Here is a 16,782-nt window from a genome sequence, read left to right as displayed (position 1 = left end):
ACCTTCCACATTTTGTCCAAATTTGCTGGAAAGATGTTCCACTAGATTTTGGAGTGTGCTTGTGTTCATCAGCCACAAAGGTGTTAGTAAAGGCAGGTACTGATGTAGAATGAGGAGGCCTGGGGTGCAGGCAGTGTTCCAGTTAATCCAAAAAGGTGTTCAGTAGGATCAGAGCTCTGTAGCAGGCCACTCAAGATCTTCCTCTCCAAACCATGTAAAGCATATCTTTTTGGAGCTAGCTTTGTGCACAGGGGCATTGCCATGCTGTGACAGGTTTGGGTTTTGTGGTAACAATTTGGAGAAGAACCGCATATGATGTATATACACACACACACACACACACACACACACACAGTCATATTTATATTACATACATACAAAATAACAAATATCAAATTTCTGGTGTTTGGGGTGGACAAAGCACTAAAATATGCAGGATGGGTGTAGCTTGGGATCAGTACAGTCCTTTTCACATAGTGTGAGTCGACAATGTCACCTTTTCTATTTGTCAAGTGGTGAATATTCCTGGTATTATATGGTAATCTGAGACTATATATGGCTTTTTTTCCCCCCAAACTCAGATAGTCTATTAGAATAGAGGTTTATGTCACAAGAATGCACATTAAGTCCAAGGTCACTGTTCTGGCATTGTCTGGTGCAAATTCCTATATAAAAGGAATATAAACAGGTTGTAATTTATGTTGCACTTCTGGGAAATAGACTATCTGTGTAAAGAAATTTATTATGTAGGACACTTGGCTGTTTACATATTTAAACTCTTTGTCATGTACAGTGCAGTGTTTGGCTGATTGTTAAAACTTTATTTTATCTTTCCGAACACCAGCTGATAAAAACGTTAGACCAAGGATTGGGACTGAGCATTTTAACCTTGTGATGCTGCTCTTCTATCGTCTTCTCTGTTCCCACACCAGCTCGCAGTGGTTGTGCTTAGAGAAGGATTACTGCCGCAGCTGTCACAAGCAACACACTTCAAAGTTTCACTCAGATTTATTCTGTTCTGGTTCCCATAAGCGGTTTCCTTTCTTTAATCTCAATCGGAGGTTTTGCTCACAGTTGAAACTTAGTGATGGTATCTTATGATGATTTTTTTTTTTTACTTTTAATATATATATATATATATATAGTTATGTATTTTTATTTATTCGAAATAGATTTAATAATGCTCTAACAATCAACTTTACAGATTTAAATAGATTGAAAATCTGCATTTAATTAATTATTATATATTATATTATTATATTATTATATATTATTATTATTATCATATAAATTAGTCTCTATGTTTACCCCTAATGAGCAAGTAAGTGATGAGAGTGGTGAGGAAAAACTCCCTGAGATGGTATTAGAAAGAATCCCTGAGAGGAACCAGACTCAAAAGGGACCTCATCTGGTTGACACCAAATATCCATGCATACAGATTGTTTATACTGTATATATATTACAGTCTAAATCCATCTTCATGGTTCTTGAGTTTAATCCTCCACAGAACCTTATGGATCTTTAGACTGTCATGTAGAACCATCTTTATCTTAGTCTTCAGTCGAAAGAATAACTCCATCCAGAGGTAGGGCATCAGGATGTAAAGGCTAAGTCCAGAAAGAAGAGAGGCACAAGATTACTGGTATCTCAGAAGCACGTTTGAGTCGACAGAGAGAGAAAAAGAGAGAGAATTGAGAAAATACCAACCTAGGCATTTTTCAAAATAAAAATAAAATGCAAAATAACACCATCAGTGTAGAGGAGTGCAGATACACAACTAGAAGCCTGTCAGGCAGTTCTCTCTTTTACAGAAACATCACCTGTTAAAAAAAATTCACGTTTTTAAAATCACCTGTATAGTTATTATACCACTGCATTCTACACAGCTCTGGTTGGAAATGAGGAGCGCGTGCGTGCGTGCGTGCGTGTGTGTGTGTGTGTGTGTGAAACCCGCCTGAGCAGATAAACCGCTTCATTTCTGCCCTTCATACCAGACAGCACACTGCACCCACCCCTCCTATAAGCAACCTCAGACCTGATAGAGGCTCATCCGAGACCTGAACCCTTCACTTCAGCGTCTCCACACAGGACATGTCTGATTCCAGGACGGTCTGCGGATGAAGGAACAACCCAACAGCGCGTGCTTAGTGGACCTGGAACAGCTCCAGCGCACTTCTCAAACATCACCTCTTACTCTTCTCCTTTTCTTCTTCTTCTTCCTACTAATTTTTTGTTCTTTTTCTTCCTGCTGCGCTTTTTTTTTGTTCTGCTGCAAAGTGAGCGTGTGAACGAATGAGTCCACCAACCCGGAGTTAATAATATGAACTTTCTGCCAGGTGGAATATGTTTGTATTTGTATGTGGCAACCTGCTGGTTCACATCCACGGTCGATTCATCCTGGTGGTGGGTATCTCAGGAAGAAGAGCATTTTTTATTTTTACACTTTTAAATGCTTTATGAGATTATGCACTAAACTATTCACTGTTCTTGGCTTTGGGTCTGAGAAACCGCATGTTTCTTAGTCTGTTTTTAACTCGCAGAAATCTTTTTAAGCGATGCATTCTCATTTTTTCCAGTATCCTGCAGGAACCGGTATTTCAGAAATATAATTTTGTTATCTCGTAGGTACATGGGCACACTGGGCTCGCAGGTGATATGCGACAACATCCCGGGGCTGGTGAGTAAACAGCGGCAGATGTGCAGGCAGCATCCCGGGGTCATGCAGGCGATCAGCGGCGGAGTGAGCGAGTGGATCAGCGAGTGTCAGCACCAGTTCCGCCACCAGCGCTGGAACTGCAACACTGTGGCGAGGGACCACAGTGTGTTCGGCAAACTCCTGCACCGCAGTAAGTCTCTCTCACACACACACACACACACACACACACCACTGTGTTAACCTCAGACATCTGCAATCCCATGTAAAGCTTCATCATTAACTCATGTGTCAAGTCTCAATTCTTGATTAGGTTCTTGCTCCTATTTTTATAGTATATATCATTAAAAATATAATCAGCCAGTATTCTGGTATTGTTTTACAGACCCAGGGCCTCTACTGTCCACAAATTAGTAATCCAAAATAAACTTCACATTTTAGGCCTGAGGCTCATAAATCAATTATCAATAAATTCACCAACATGCTCTGATATTCTCTAACTTCACACAGAACAAGAAAACGCCCTATTGATTTTTCAAACATTTATTCAATCTTGATACGTTTTTCTAAAGTTTTTCCTTACTTGATGGTTTCATAAAATGTAATATCTCGGTTGGGGGGATTTCACTTGCATTGAGCCAAAATAACCTCCTGCAGGTCTAATATTTTACTATTTATTGTACATTTAAAGCTGCTTTATTAATCTCTTAAAGCTTCCTTAGTTATGACTAACATCAGTTACAGCAAACTTCTAAACAAGAGATCTAATGTACGTGATGAGATGAAATTAAACTAAACATATACATTTTATATATATATATATATATATATATATATATATTTTTTTTTTTTTTTTTTTCTATATTGAGCTCATTGTAGAAGTGGACAGGAAAACCTGTTTTGTATTTTTGACTGAATGTCACCTTTGGTATTTCACATCATTTGATGGTTTTTTGGTTAATAATGCGATAGTTAACAGCAGCAGTTTACATTTAATTTACTATTTAATTGCTATCAGTTTTGCTACAACACAAATTCAAAATATTTATTGGCTACTCAAGTCAAGTCAAGAAACTTCTATTGTCATTTAATCCATATATAACTGACGGGGGAAATGGGACAAAGTTCCCTGGTGCTACATAAAACAACATAGAGCTACATAAAACAACATAGAGCTACATCACACAACATAGAGCTACATCACACAACATAGAGCTACATAAAACAACATAGAGCTACATCACACAACATAGAGCTAAGGATTAAAGTAAGTTGTCCTAGCCACATGAATTGCATCTTGTGCAACCTGGTGCAAACAGTGCAAGACAAAGACTCAATGCAAACACACAACACAAGACAGTAAACAAACTACAAAAATATTTAGCATGAGGCAGCCCAGATGTGTTGTTGGAACGTGTGTCCATTCAAGGTGCATTGTTCTGTTCTTTTCTTTTCTAAAAATCCTAATTAATCTATTAATATAAATCTTTGTAGATGAGTAATTTTAGTGTGGGAGCAAAGTCAAACATGCCATGGGTCTATAACAGAAATGCTAACAGGTGAATTAGCATCTTAAATGCCTTTTGTTTGCACCATGAAGCACTCTTTATTAAATCAGCCTTTTGCTGATGAAAACAAAAAGTTGATATAAATCATCTCTTTACTAAGGTTATGTACTTAATCAACCACATATGTATAAATGTATAAATGTAAAGGTTTGTTGGTATATTGCATCAACTATGAGTTTTGTAAATTGCTTCACAAATGTGTAAAAAAAAATTATTTAAGTAAATATTCTTTCAGTCTATTGTAATAAAATGATATTAATATAATTGACATAGACACTCAGGGCCAGTCTCCCAGGCCCTTTCAGCTGGTCTACACATTAAAGTCAAGTTAAATCTCTGCCTTTAATCTTTCCCTTTGGTATTCAGACCTCCCAGAAAGGCCATGGAGCCATCATAGGGCATTATATGGAGGCTTTCTCAGTGGCACTTTAAGAATCTACTTAATGTCAATGTCAGTGCACTAATTTAGGACAATTGTAGGGATTTGGTGGCACAGATCTTCCCTTAAAACTGACAAAGCTCCCGAAATGAAAAGCTAAAGCCCATAACCCCAGCTCTTGTTGCAATGCTGTTCTGCAGAACTGGATGCTTTTGTTCTCTTGCTCCCTCATGCACTCACAAACATTAATACTACTTATTCAATCGCTCCTCTCACATACACACCAAGATCACACTCAGACATGATCCACATCTTGATCATTTGGATTTAAAAAGTCTTTGATCTGAAAACAGAAAGAAAAACATACATGACTGAAAAAACAAACCAGTAGCATAGAATACATAGATTGTTCTCTCTTAAGCTGCTCTGCTATTGGTTGAATGTACTAGAACATTCTGCATTTTTTGTGCATGCTTACCTGCCCTTCTGTATTTCACCTTTCATCTGTGCTTATTCACAGGCAGTCGTGAGGCTGCCTTTGTGTACGCCATCTCCTCAGCGGGCATGGTCCACACGCTGACCAGAGCCTGCAGTCAGGGCGAGCTGGACTCTTGCTCCTGCGACCCGAGAAAAAAGGGGACATCAAATGATGCTAAGGGATCCTTTGACTGGGGTGGCTGTAGTGACCATGTAGACCACGCCATTAAGTTCACCCAGGCATTTGTTGATGCCAAGGAGAAAAAGGAGCGGGATGCACGAGCACTAATGAACCTGCACAACAATCGTGCAGGACGGAGGGTAATTGTTCCCGGCTTTATTTACACAAGTCGTACCTACGGGTGGCACTACCAGTGTTTTTTCTTTTTCAGTAGAACAGTACGTTTCTCATCCCTCCACCCAAAAAAACAGTTCATGTGCAAGTCTCACCCTTGATTTACTAGATAATCTCACTATAGAGCTACTGATGTAATCATAAAAGAATTCCTGTTCTTATTCCAGGGCTCTTATTAAAAATATGTTGATACTGAACATTCTTTCAACAGTTTGTAAGTACATAATTGTAAAAAGAGAATCTTGGTGTTTTCTTCGTGTTCCTCAAAGAGTTTTATTTTTAAATCAGTGCTGTTTCCTGGCATGCTCATTAGGGATCTAAATTTAAATCCTGATTCAGACAGTATCTATTCCTAATGAAATTAATTGTTTTCAATTGTTACTGTAAAGACTGCACATACCTCACCCTATATGCATGAAGGCACCCGATTTGCATTTAAAATGTTACAGCTACATTTTACAACTTTGCTTTTTAGTAGTTTTAATAAGGAACTAAGTATAGGGATTATTTTCTGAAGTATCGTTATAACTAAAGTATGAATAAAGAGTGATCTAAATATCACACAGAAAAAAACTATTGTAAAATCTGTCATGATAACTGACTTCCTATAACAATAATAATAATAATATGGACCACCTAAATCCAAGTATTTTCTCTTTCCCGCATTATCCAGGCAGTGAAACATTTCATGACTCTGGAATGTAAATGCCACGGTGTAAGTGGGTCCTGTAACATTCGGACATGTTGGCTGGCCATGGGCGACTTCAGACAGACAGGCGACTACCTGCGTAAGAAGTATAACAGCGCCACACAGGTGGTGATGAATCGCTATGGGACAGGCTTCACCATTGCCCACAGGAAGTTCAGGAAGCCCACAAAAAATGATCTGCTCTATTTTGAGGACTCACCTGACTACTGCATATGGGACCATGAATCTGGTGAGCTTGGTCAAGCAGTGCATATATGTACTATACATACATGTACACAGTGTACACCTACTGCAGGTTATATTGTGTTTCAAATTTTTATCTGTGAGAAAATGTACAAATATGATAGAAGTTGAAGAAAAAACTGGGTTTTGCCAGCCAGTATCACACACCCTTGTTAGTCCTGGCGTATTCCTCCACCAGCTGTGCTCCTCTACTAGCAATCTGTAAAGCATTAGTCTTGCCCCTGAACCCACTGAGAATGTAACCAGAATGGAAGCCATTTAGCTGGTTATTACATACACAACAGCGATAGTAGTCACAACAGAAACCTGAATGCACTTGGCTAGTGTCCTTGCAAGGGACTTCTCTCTCTCTCTCTCTCTCTCTCTCTCTCTCTCTCTCTCTCTCTCTGTCTCTCTCTCTGTCTCTCTCTCTCTCTAGCTTTTCATGTGTGCACGTTCTTGTACGAGTAATTGTGATGTACTGAAAAGTGTACTGAATAACACCAGGTGTGCCTATGTGGAGTGCGGGAGGGGTAAACGTGCCTGTCAGGCTGTAGATGATCCTGGGCTATCAAGTAACACTACGTTTAAGACACATTTCCACAGATCTGTGGACAGCACAGGAGCTGAAATCTGATCCCTGGTCTCGACCACTATAAATTACTGGCCTCAACAGCACACCTCTCTTCTGTCTGCTGCTGAATGGGCAGAAATATTTAGAGTTGTAGGTCATGTCTCATAACTTCCCACAGGGTGCAGGATGATCTCTCTGAAAAATCTTTTGGCCCATGTTTTTTTTTTTTTTTTTACACTTCTTCTGAACTGTGACTTATGCTTTCCCAAAAGAACAGAGGACCATGTATAAATAAAATGCATGATCAAATGACATACAGATATGCAGAAAGTTCTATGATATTCCAATATCCTTAGTCAGCTGCGCCTTGAAGTTTGTGTCCTTGCACAAATGCTGGCGGGATTGTTATGAGACACCACGGATGATGGAAAATAGCATAGTGTATTATTCATGTTGATCTTGAGCAGTACAGCATGACAAAAGACAATGAGAAGAGGTTTGTGGGAAGGGCGATCCCGAGGTGCAGCCGCTAGGGCTCTTTATCTTTGAAAGTGTGAAATCAATTCCAACTCCGACCATAACCGCAGATGCTAAAGCCATCTTGTGGCACGCCTTACATCTTAATTCAGTAAGCAGATGCGCCTCCAGTGATGATGTAACCAAAATTTGTCTTGGCATACCAACGATTTGAAAGGTTGAGTGGGGGATGGGGGCTGCTGGGTCATGCCCAAACACATCTCACAATCGCGTGCAAGACACCAGCAGTGACAAATCAGGGCCAGGTCCTTCCAAACAAATTAACCTTCAAAACATGTGGCAAGCTGCAAATTTAAAGGCTAAATTAGGGTTACGTGAGACAGCTGACATGAATCCCCTGTTGTGTCTGTAAAGGTTAACGCCGATGTGTTCATAGTTCACGAATGTTTTCCTAGTGCCATGTCAGTCTGAGGGCCCTCATGCACAAAGCCCTTAGCATTTTCCCAGGATGCCACATGAAAGCTAGAGTTGATACAAGGCCTTTAACAATTTCGATATCAGCGGTCGATCAGTGCCGCACCAGTCTCCACGTCGGGCGGGGTTGTCGAGATTAGGGCTGTTGAAATGAGCACGCGATGAAGACTTGCAGCTGCAGCTGATAGGTCCTATCATCAGTCCCTCATCTTATGAAGGACCAAGCGGTCATCTTCTTACCCAGAGCAGTCTGCTTTGTCGCTTCTTCAGGAGCGCCAGACGTCTGCCAGGCAGTGAAAAAAGATTGTTCAGCCCAGCATTGCACATCTCAAGTAACTGTACCAGCAAGCAGAACATAAACTCCTGCTGATATTAACTTCTGAGATAAAGAACTTCTTGAGTGCTATATCTAAACTGTATGTTTAATGAACAACATTTTTTTTAAAGTATTGTAATGTAATCAAATATTAAACTATGTTTAAACTTGTGCTGAGTGTGTGTCTCTCTCTTTATTTTGAAGGGTCAGTGGGCACAGGCGGCCGTGTGTGCAACCGGACTTCACGTGGAACCGACAGCTGTGAGGTCATGTGTTGTGGGCGTGGCTATGACACTTCCCACGTAAGTCGAACCACCAAGTGCGAGTGCAAGTTCCACTGGTGCTGCGCTGTGCACTGCAGAGACTGCCACGAAGAGGTGGATGTCCACACATGCAAAGCCCAATCATGACCACTGTCTACCAGAGTTATGAAAGAGATATGCTGGCATTCACAAAGCATGTCTTTGTAACATTGGACTGATCCAGGATCAGGTTTTGTGACTATAATTATCGTTCATGAGGGCTGTCGCAGTGCAGGTGAGGAACTGCACCCTAATTCAGCACACATACTAATATACTTTATAAAACATATCCATGTCAGTTAACTCATTGGGTCTAATATTAAAACCAATCATTAGAAAATAAGACAAATTTACTGAGCTGAAGGCTTCAATTGGTTAAAGCAATAGCCAACAACAACTGATTCTAAAAAAACAACAACATATATGTAGCTAAACTAGTTTTTTTATATAAATATCATTCTGTTGTAACATATTAAGTGTATTTATTAAGTGCTGTATCAAGAGTGATTGTCTCCAACATTATAAATGTTGAATGTAAATACAATCTATGTGTTATTTAAAATAAAGCCTACATGTAGGTGCATTTCTGATGAGTATTCAGAGTGTTTCATTACTATTCTGATCAGATCAGACATTTCTCCAGAATCCCAGGAAATTAATGAGCAATTCTGATGTTTATGCAAAATGTTCTTGTAACTATTGCCAACATTTTATAGAGACAGTGAATCCAACATACTGTAGCAAGCAAGTTAAAAAAAAAAAAACATTTGATTACTAATAGGCATCAAATCTATCAGGTGCAGCAATGAAGTAAGCTGTTTTAAACAGAGCACATATGCTGAACATTTTATTTCAATTCATTTTTATTTGTAAAGCGCTTTTAACAATGAACATTGTCTCAAAGCAGCTTTACACAGATAATGTGGTGATTAAAAGTATGTTCTTTATAAGTGAGTTTGTCCCTGATAAACAAGTGGGAAGATCCACGGAGGGGAGAGGAGCAGGAACCTCAGGAGCATGTAAACTCGACAGAGAGGAGAGAGAGAGAGAGAGAGAGAGAGAGAGAGAGAGAGATAGAAAGAAGAGGGGTGACAGGAAGAGAAGGATATGGATTATTACTTGTCTTTATTGTTGTATGAAAGTTTGTCACTGTGCAGTTTGGACTCCGGCAAGACTCACTATAGCAGCATAACTAAAAGGGAGAACCAGAAGGTTGACTTGTTGGTCCAAGGTAGGTTAAATGTAGTGTCTTTCAAAAGTTTGGAAACACCACTTTTATTGTCTTTTTTGGTTTTTTTAGACACTATGCATGTCTTAAAAAAAATATATGCAAAAAAATAATTAAATGGCAAAAACCACAAGAATGTGAATGACTGAAAGAACAGGTCATATTTGACATTTTTGGATCTAACAGAAGAAAGTATGTAAAACAGAGATGTTAGCATGCCTTAATCCCACAGTCAAACAAGGAAGTAGAAGCTTAATGGTTTGTGGATGTTTTGGAGCAGGGAAGGTTGGAGACTTATTCCAGGCGAAAGGAAAACTGAAGCAACATGGCTACCATTTCATACTTCAACGCCATTCAATTCTGTTTGAACTTTGGCTAATTGGAACCAACTAAAACATACAACAAGACAATAGCTTAAAGAATACGTCCATGCTCTGTAAGTGTTATTTAGAAAGTGAATAGTTGGATGGAATGTTATCTATCATGGAATGGCCTGCCCAGTCACCACACCTACATTCTATTGAACTGCTCTGAGATGTACTGGATTAAAAGGTCAAAAAGCAATATCGAGAAACTAACTGTCATAAGAGCATAAAGCTCTTATTTGTGCTTAGGGAGAATTTTTTAATTAAAATGAATTTATTTATTCCATTTAGTACTCTGTTGCATATAAACAACGATACATGTATCTGTCTTTCAAAAATATGATACACTAGGGGATTCCAAACTTTTGAAAGGCACTATAGTAGCTCTTTTTTCAAAAATCAAAACATGTTAATTCATTAATGTCAGTTACTGATCACAACATGAATGCTAGCTGGATAGTTTTGGTTAGTGGACTATTTATTTGTTTATCTAGCTATGCATACACAGGCTGTTAAATTTCGGACATTAATGCTATTTTTTATGTGGAGAATTATTTGGTAATTTCCTAATATAATCTGAAATTGGCTAAATATAGCAAGTCCAAATTGATCTGTGTTTAGAGACTACAAGGTAAATCTTTCAGGATGATTTTTTTTTTCACTTGAAAATGCTGGGTATGCAGTATGTAAAGGAACTGTACTAAGTAGATGTGTGCTTATTTTGCCTCTAGATGGCAGCAATGGTGCTTCTCAGTTGCCTCTAGTCTCAAACTGGACAAGTCTCTCTAGTCCAGGGGTCACCAGCCTTTTTGACACCGAGAGCTACTTCTTGGGTACCGACTAATGTGAAGGGCTAAAAGTTTGATACACACTTCTGAAAAAACAAATTTGCTCAATTTACCTTTAATTATATGTTATTATTCATAATTAATGATATTTATCTATATCAGGGACAAACTCAATTGCACAGGGGGCCAAAACTCAAAGCACACTTTAGGAACAGAATAAACATTTATTGAATACACTAAAACAATGTTTTTGAACATAAATATGAATAAATACAGACAGGAATATTATTCCAGAATAAATCAATTTAAATTTTAAATAAATAGCTCTCCATAAAAATATCCTGTCAAAATCATACAAGTTAGATATATGAACATGCTGAAAAAAAACCCCTGAACAAATAAATAAAAATTGTGCTTTTAAGTAAATGTTAAAATAACAACAAATCAAAACAATCAGATTTCTTTGCTCTTATGCCATTTTATAAAAAAATAATCTTGCTCTACATAAAAATATCTCCTGTTAAACACCAGACGTCTCACACCTTCATCATGCAGCTCTTCAGAAACTCTCCCTCAGTAAATAACCTGCTGATGTGACTGATTTCTCCTCTGTTTTCACACCAGCTTCACTTTGTGATTTTGCTCTGGTGAAAAACGTCTGCTGAAATGTCAGATTCTTCTTTAACTCTTCTACTTTCTGTATCTTCTGCTCTGCATTCAGGTTTTTCAGCTTCTCCTGATGTTTTGTCTCGTAGTTCCGTTTTAGATTAAATTCCTTAATTACAGCCACATTCGCTCCACTAATAAGACACACGTGTTTACCAGCAGTGTCAGTAAACATCTACTCAGAATCCCATCGGTTTTGAAAGGCTCTGTTTTCAGAATCAACTTTTCTCTTCACCACTGTGAGGCGCTGTTTCACAATAACTGTAAAATAGGGTTAAATACTTTAACAGAAGCTCGACTTGATTGACGCTGGTATGTTCCCAGGTAGTCTAGTGTTCGGTAAGGCAGCTGAAGCGCTGCATTATGGGATCTGTAGTTTGTGTTATTAGCGCTTCATATCGCCGGGCCATTTATAACAATAATAATAGATCTATATAAAATCATCTCGCGGGCCGATATAATTGTACATCGGGCCGGATTTGACACTGAGTTTGACACCCCTGATCTATGTGAAGACACTGATCATGTTAATGATTTCTCACAATAATTATCAACAATGATTTAACAAGGCAGGAAAGAGCTATTTTTAGAAAATGCGCGCGGGCGACTCATGTGGTTCTTGCGGGCGACCTGGTGACCCCCTGCTCTAATCACTAGGTGCGTTTACATGGAGCGTTTGTAATCGGTAAATCCAATCCGAATGAAAATGCTCCATATAAACACCTCAATCGGAATAGAAATGCCCAAACTAAATAAAACTGTAATCGGTTTGAGAGAGGGGTGAATAAACCTTTCTATAAACCGAACCAAATCAAAATTCTGAATGAAACGCTTTAAATTATTTAACAAATTTTTTACTCTGTATATTCTGCATTATTTAACTATCTGGTATATTATTCTGTTACATTATGGCTGTACTTCTCCTGCACTGGAAGATCCTACGACAACTCAAATTCATGGTGTGTGTAAGCATACTTAATAATAAATCTATTTCTGATTCTGATTCTGATAATTTAGCTTTTTCATAACTATTAAATTGCCTCCATTCAGTTTAAAATTTCCTCTGAAAAACAGTTTAGTTAACAACTACTGCCAAAACACAGGCTGAGCTGCTCGGGTGGACTTTTGTATGCCATCTGGTATTGTTGAGGCACAGATTTCACATTTCATTATGTACATTGAGTTCATTTCTCAATGTAAAGATGTAAAGATTCTTTTACAGCAATTATTATTATTATAAAGTTGCCTAAAAAACGTCTTACACTCTAGTAATAAGACTTTAACCCCTCATAGCAAATGTTTATTTAATGGTTTCAATCCATTTGCCCATTAGAGAAGAATCAAGTCAAGTCAAGTCAAGTTTATTTGTATAGCGCTTTTCACAACAGACATTGTCTCAAAGCAGCTTTACACAAATCAACAGTGATGGTGAATGGTGTGAATTTGTCCCTGATGAGCAAGCCGCCGACTGTGGCAAGGAAAAACTCCCTTAGATGTTATGAGGAAGAAACCTTGAGAGGAACCAGACTCAAAAAGGGAACCCATCCTCATCTGGGTGACATCAAGAGTTTGATCATAAATCTTTCAACAATAAAGAACACTGGACAGTGAGAACTAACATGATTACTGTAGTATAAGATTATAAGTGATGTTCTTTCTGCAGTCTTATACAGTCTATATGGTTAGTAGCTCCGAGTTTTATGAGCTCAGCATTTGTGATCACCACAGATCCAGCATCAGCTTCTCCATGCCAGAGCCTTTAAACACTCCAGGAGGTCCAATGTCAAAACTCCACACATGTAGCGGGATCCAAATGGCACTGGTACGTCTCTAGATGGTTCAGGATGTTTGTGAGTTCGGCATCTACTTCTTCAAAGGTCCGTAATCATCACGAGGTGGGAGGTGACTGGAGCTGGCCAAACCTCAGGGTGTCTCGGGATGGGGAGAGAAAGAGAAGCAGTGGAGAGGAATTAGCGTAGCTGCTGTTCATGATATTAACAGCACAAGTTGATAATGTGCATGTGATCAGATGTTCTGGAGCACAAGGTTATGATGTGAGACGTATGTTATGTGTAGGCTTTGCTAAAAAGATATGTTTTTAATCTACACTTAAACTGGGAGAGTGTATCTGAGCCCCGAACACCGTCAGGAAGACTATTCCAGAGTTTAGGAGCTAAATGTGAAAATGCTATACCACCTTTAGTGGACTTTGCTATTCTAGGAACTACTAGAAGCCCAGAGTTTTGAGATCTCAGGGAGCGTGGCGGATTGTAGCGTGTTAAAAGACTGGATAGATATATGGGAGCCAAACCATTTAGTGCTTTATAAGTGAGGAGTAATAGTTTGTAGTCTATTCGAAACTTAACAGGAAGCCAATGTAGGGATGATAAGATTGGGGTTATGTGATCATATTTTCTTGACCTTGTAAGAACTCTGGCTGCTGCATTCTGGACTAACTGAAGCTTGTTTAATAATGATGCAGGACATCCACCTAGTAACGCATTAGAGTAGTCTATTCTGGAGGTCATGAACGCATGGACGAGCTTCTCTGCATCAGATATAGATAACATGTTTCTTAACTTAGAAATATTTCTAAGGTGAAAGAAGGCTGTTTTTGTAACTTGATTGATGTGATTTTTGAAAGACAAGTCGCTGTCTAAAATAACACCCAGGTCTTTTACCGTTGAACTAGTGGTTACAGAACATCCGTCTAAATGCAGGTTGAGATGCTGGAGCGTCTGTATACTAGTTTTGGGCGATGAGCAAAATCTCAGTCTTATCAGAATTTAAAAGTAGAAAGTTATGGGTCATCCAATCTCTTAGTTCCTTAACACACTCAGTTATCCGGGTTAATTGAGCTGTATCGCCTGGTTTAGATGAGATATATAGCTGAGTATCATCAGCATAACAATGGAAGCTAATTCCATGCCTTCTAATAATATTTCCTAACGGAAGCATGTATATTTTGAAGAGCAGGGTCCTAGAACTGAACCTTGCGGCACGCCATAATTTACTTGCATTAGCCTGGATAGCTCTCCATTTAAATCTACGAAATGGTAACGATCGGACAGGTAGGATTTAAACCAGCTTAATGCCTGTCCCTGAATGCCGATGTAATTTTGTAAGCGATCTAGGAGGAGATCATGGTCTATAGTGTCGAATGCAGCACTAAGATCTAGTAAAACCAACAGCGAAATGAAGCCTTGGTCTGAAGCTAAAAACAGGTCATTAGTTATTTTAACTAGAGCAGTTTCTGTGCTATGATGGGGCCTAAAACCTGACTGAAATTCTTCAAAGATATTGTTCTCTTGCAGGTGGGAACATAACTGTGCAGCGACAATCTTTTCTAAAATCTTAGACATAAATGGGAGATTTGAAATTGGTCTGTAATTTGATAACGTGTTTGGATCCAGATTAGGTTTTTTAATGAGGGGCTTAATAACTGCTAACTTGAGGGATTTAGGGACGTGACCTGAAGATAGTGAGGAGTTAATAATATTTAGAAGAGGTTCACCAGTTGTATATAACACTTCCTTCAGTAATTTAGTAGGAATGACCAGGCCAAGTCAAGTCACTCGAGTAGCTTTACCACTGCGCAACTATCTCAGAATGTACACCTGCAGAAGACCACATTGGTTTCCACTCTTTCAGTCATTCACAGGACAGGTGACGATTTGACAAATTTTGGATATAACCTCAGATTCCTGCTTCTGATTTTGAAATACTGAAACCAGCCTGTGACATTAAAGCGAGATCACAAATAAGGTACAAAATATTTTCCTTCCAGTTTGTGATGAAGTAGAGATTAATCATGACACAACCCTCCTGGAATAAAGAGGGTTAAGGGTTATATACTACACTTTTAATTCACAACCATGTTTGTACCTAACAGAACCTTTCAGTAAATGTGTTTTAAAAGAACCACCTTTTTAGTGCCATAAAGAACCTTTTCTGATCCTACCAAGAACTTTTTACTGTAGCCCTGATGCTGTGTCTACTTTTAATGTTAGAACCTTCTTCTTCTTTTTCTTCTTCTTTCGGCTGCTCCCATTAGGGGTCACCACAGCAGATCATCCGTCTCCATACCCCCCTGTCCTCTACATCTGCCTCGTTCAAACCAACCTGCATGTCCTCCCTCACCAAATCTATAAACCTTATTCTTGGCCTTCCTCTTTTCCTCCTTCCTGGTGGCTCCATCCTCAGAATTTTGCAACTGATGTACCCCATGTCCCTCCTCTGAACATGTCCAAACCATCTCAATCACACATCCCTCACCTTGTCTCCAAAAGTCCTAAATGCGCTGTCCCTCTAATAAACTTATGTCTAATCCTGTCCATCCTCGTCACTCAAACGAAAACCTCAACATCTTCAGCTCTGCTACCTCCAGCTCCACCTCCTGTCTTTTACTAAATGCCACTGTCTCTAAACCATACAACATCTTAGGTCTCACCACAGTCCTATAAACTTTTCCTAAATAATTATATTTAGGTTCTTTAATGTTAAAACCTAAATATAGTTATTTGAGTAAATTAATTTACATTACACGTTTCTTTGCAAGTTAAATATTTTGCACTTAAATTAATAATTATTAATTGGATAAACAGTCATACAATCAGCTCCGTTCTCACATATACAGTCCACTTTAGTGAACTACTTTATATGACATTATATGTGAAGATTACTGAGTGTGAAGTACCTTTTTTTTTTACTTAAACAAACTTTTGTGCAATGAAAATCTTCCATAGATGTAAAAGCTTTTCCACATGACTATTCTTTGACTAAGAACTATTTAAGTAAATTTTGAAAGTGTAACATCATCTAAAGACACAACTTTAGTTTTTGGGTTTTTTTACATATGCAAATGTGCATATACGTATATTATGTCATTTTCAAAAAAAAAAAAGTGTCTAAAAAATGAAAATACAGAAACATTTGTGAGAATATTGCCAATCAATAAGTAACAAAATTAGTTGTGATATCTGGGACTGATTTACTAGTTGGCTCACCATGCCATATTTGAGAAGAGGCACTGAACTCTATTGTACAATAAACTGGATTGTTTTCAAGTGTACTACAAGTTCACTACAAATCATAAATAAACTGACAACTTTAATTATAATGTTTGTTGTAATGCAACATTTATTTTCTCCATCAAGTTGGATTTTTGGGCCTTTCATGAGGGAAAAAGTTTGTGCACCTCTGATTGAAAGCATTATCAGTGTAGTATAT

At 38.4% G+C, this 16,782-nt stretch overlaps 1 protein-coding gene across 1 annotated transcript; it reads left to right on the top strand.

Annotated features, from left to right (window-relative positions):
* Positions 1 to 2,022: 2,022 nt before the first annotated feature.
* On the top strand, positions 2,023 to 9,089 carry wnt2 (wingless-type MMTV integration site family member 2). The gene is made up of 5 exons (XM_046864548.1): positions 2,023 to 2,403; positions 2,626 to 2,846; positions 5,121 to 5,398; positions 6,106 to 6,370; positions 8,409 to 9,089. Exons 1-5 carry the CDS (start codon positions 2,321 to 2,323, stop codon positions 8,612 to 8,614), a joined length of 1,053 nt encoding a protein of 350 aa, XP_046720504.1. The 5' UTR covers positions 2,023 to 2,320; the 3' UTR covers positions 8,615 to 9,089.
* The last annotated feature ends 7,693 nt before the right edge of the window (positions 9,090 to 16,782 follow it).

This window comes from Silurus meridionalis, chromosome 13 (assembly GCF_014805685.1).
Source record: "Silurus meridionalis isolate SWU-2019-XX chromosome 13, ASM1480568v1, whole genome shotgun sequence".
NCBI lineage: Eukaryota > Metazoa > Chordata > Actinopteri > Siluriformes > Siluridae > Silurus > Silurus meridionalis.
Note: the sequence above shows the minus strand (reverse complement) of the source record. Positions and strands in the feature narration are given on the sequence as shown.

Excerpts from the sequence above, each read along its gene's own strand:
- wnt2 (XM_046864548.1), top strand. The coding sequence starts at position 2,321 with ATGAACTTTCTGCCAGGTGGAATATGTTTGTATTTGTATGTGGCAACC. Across the intron at positions 2,404-2,625 it reads ACGGTCGATTCATCCTGGTG|GTACATGGGCACACTGGGCT; the intron begins GTGGGTATCTCA and ends GTTATCTCGTAG. Across the intron at positions 6,371-8,408 it reads CATATGGGACCATGAATCTG|GGTCAGTGGGCACAGGCGGC; the intron begins GTGAGCTTGGTC and ends TTTATTTTGAAG.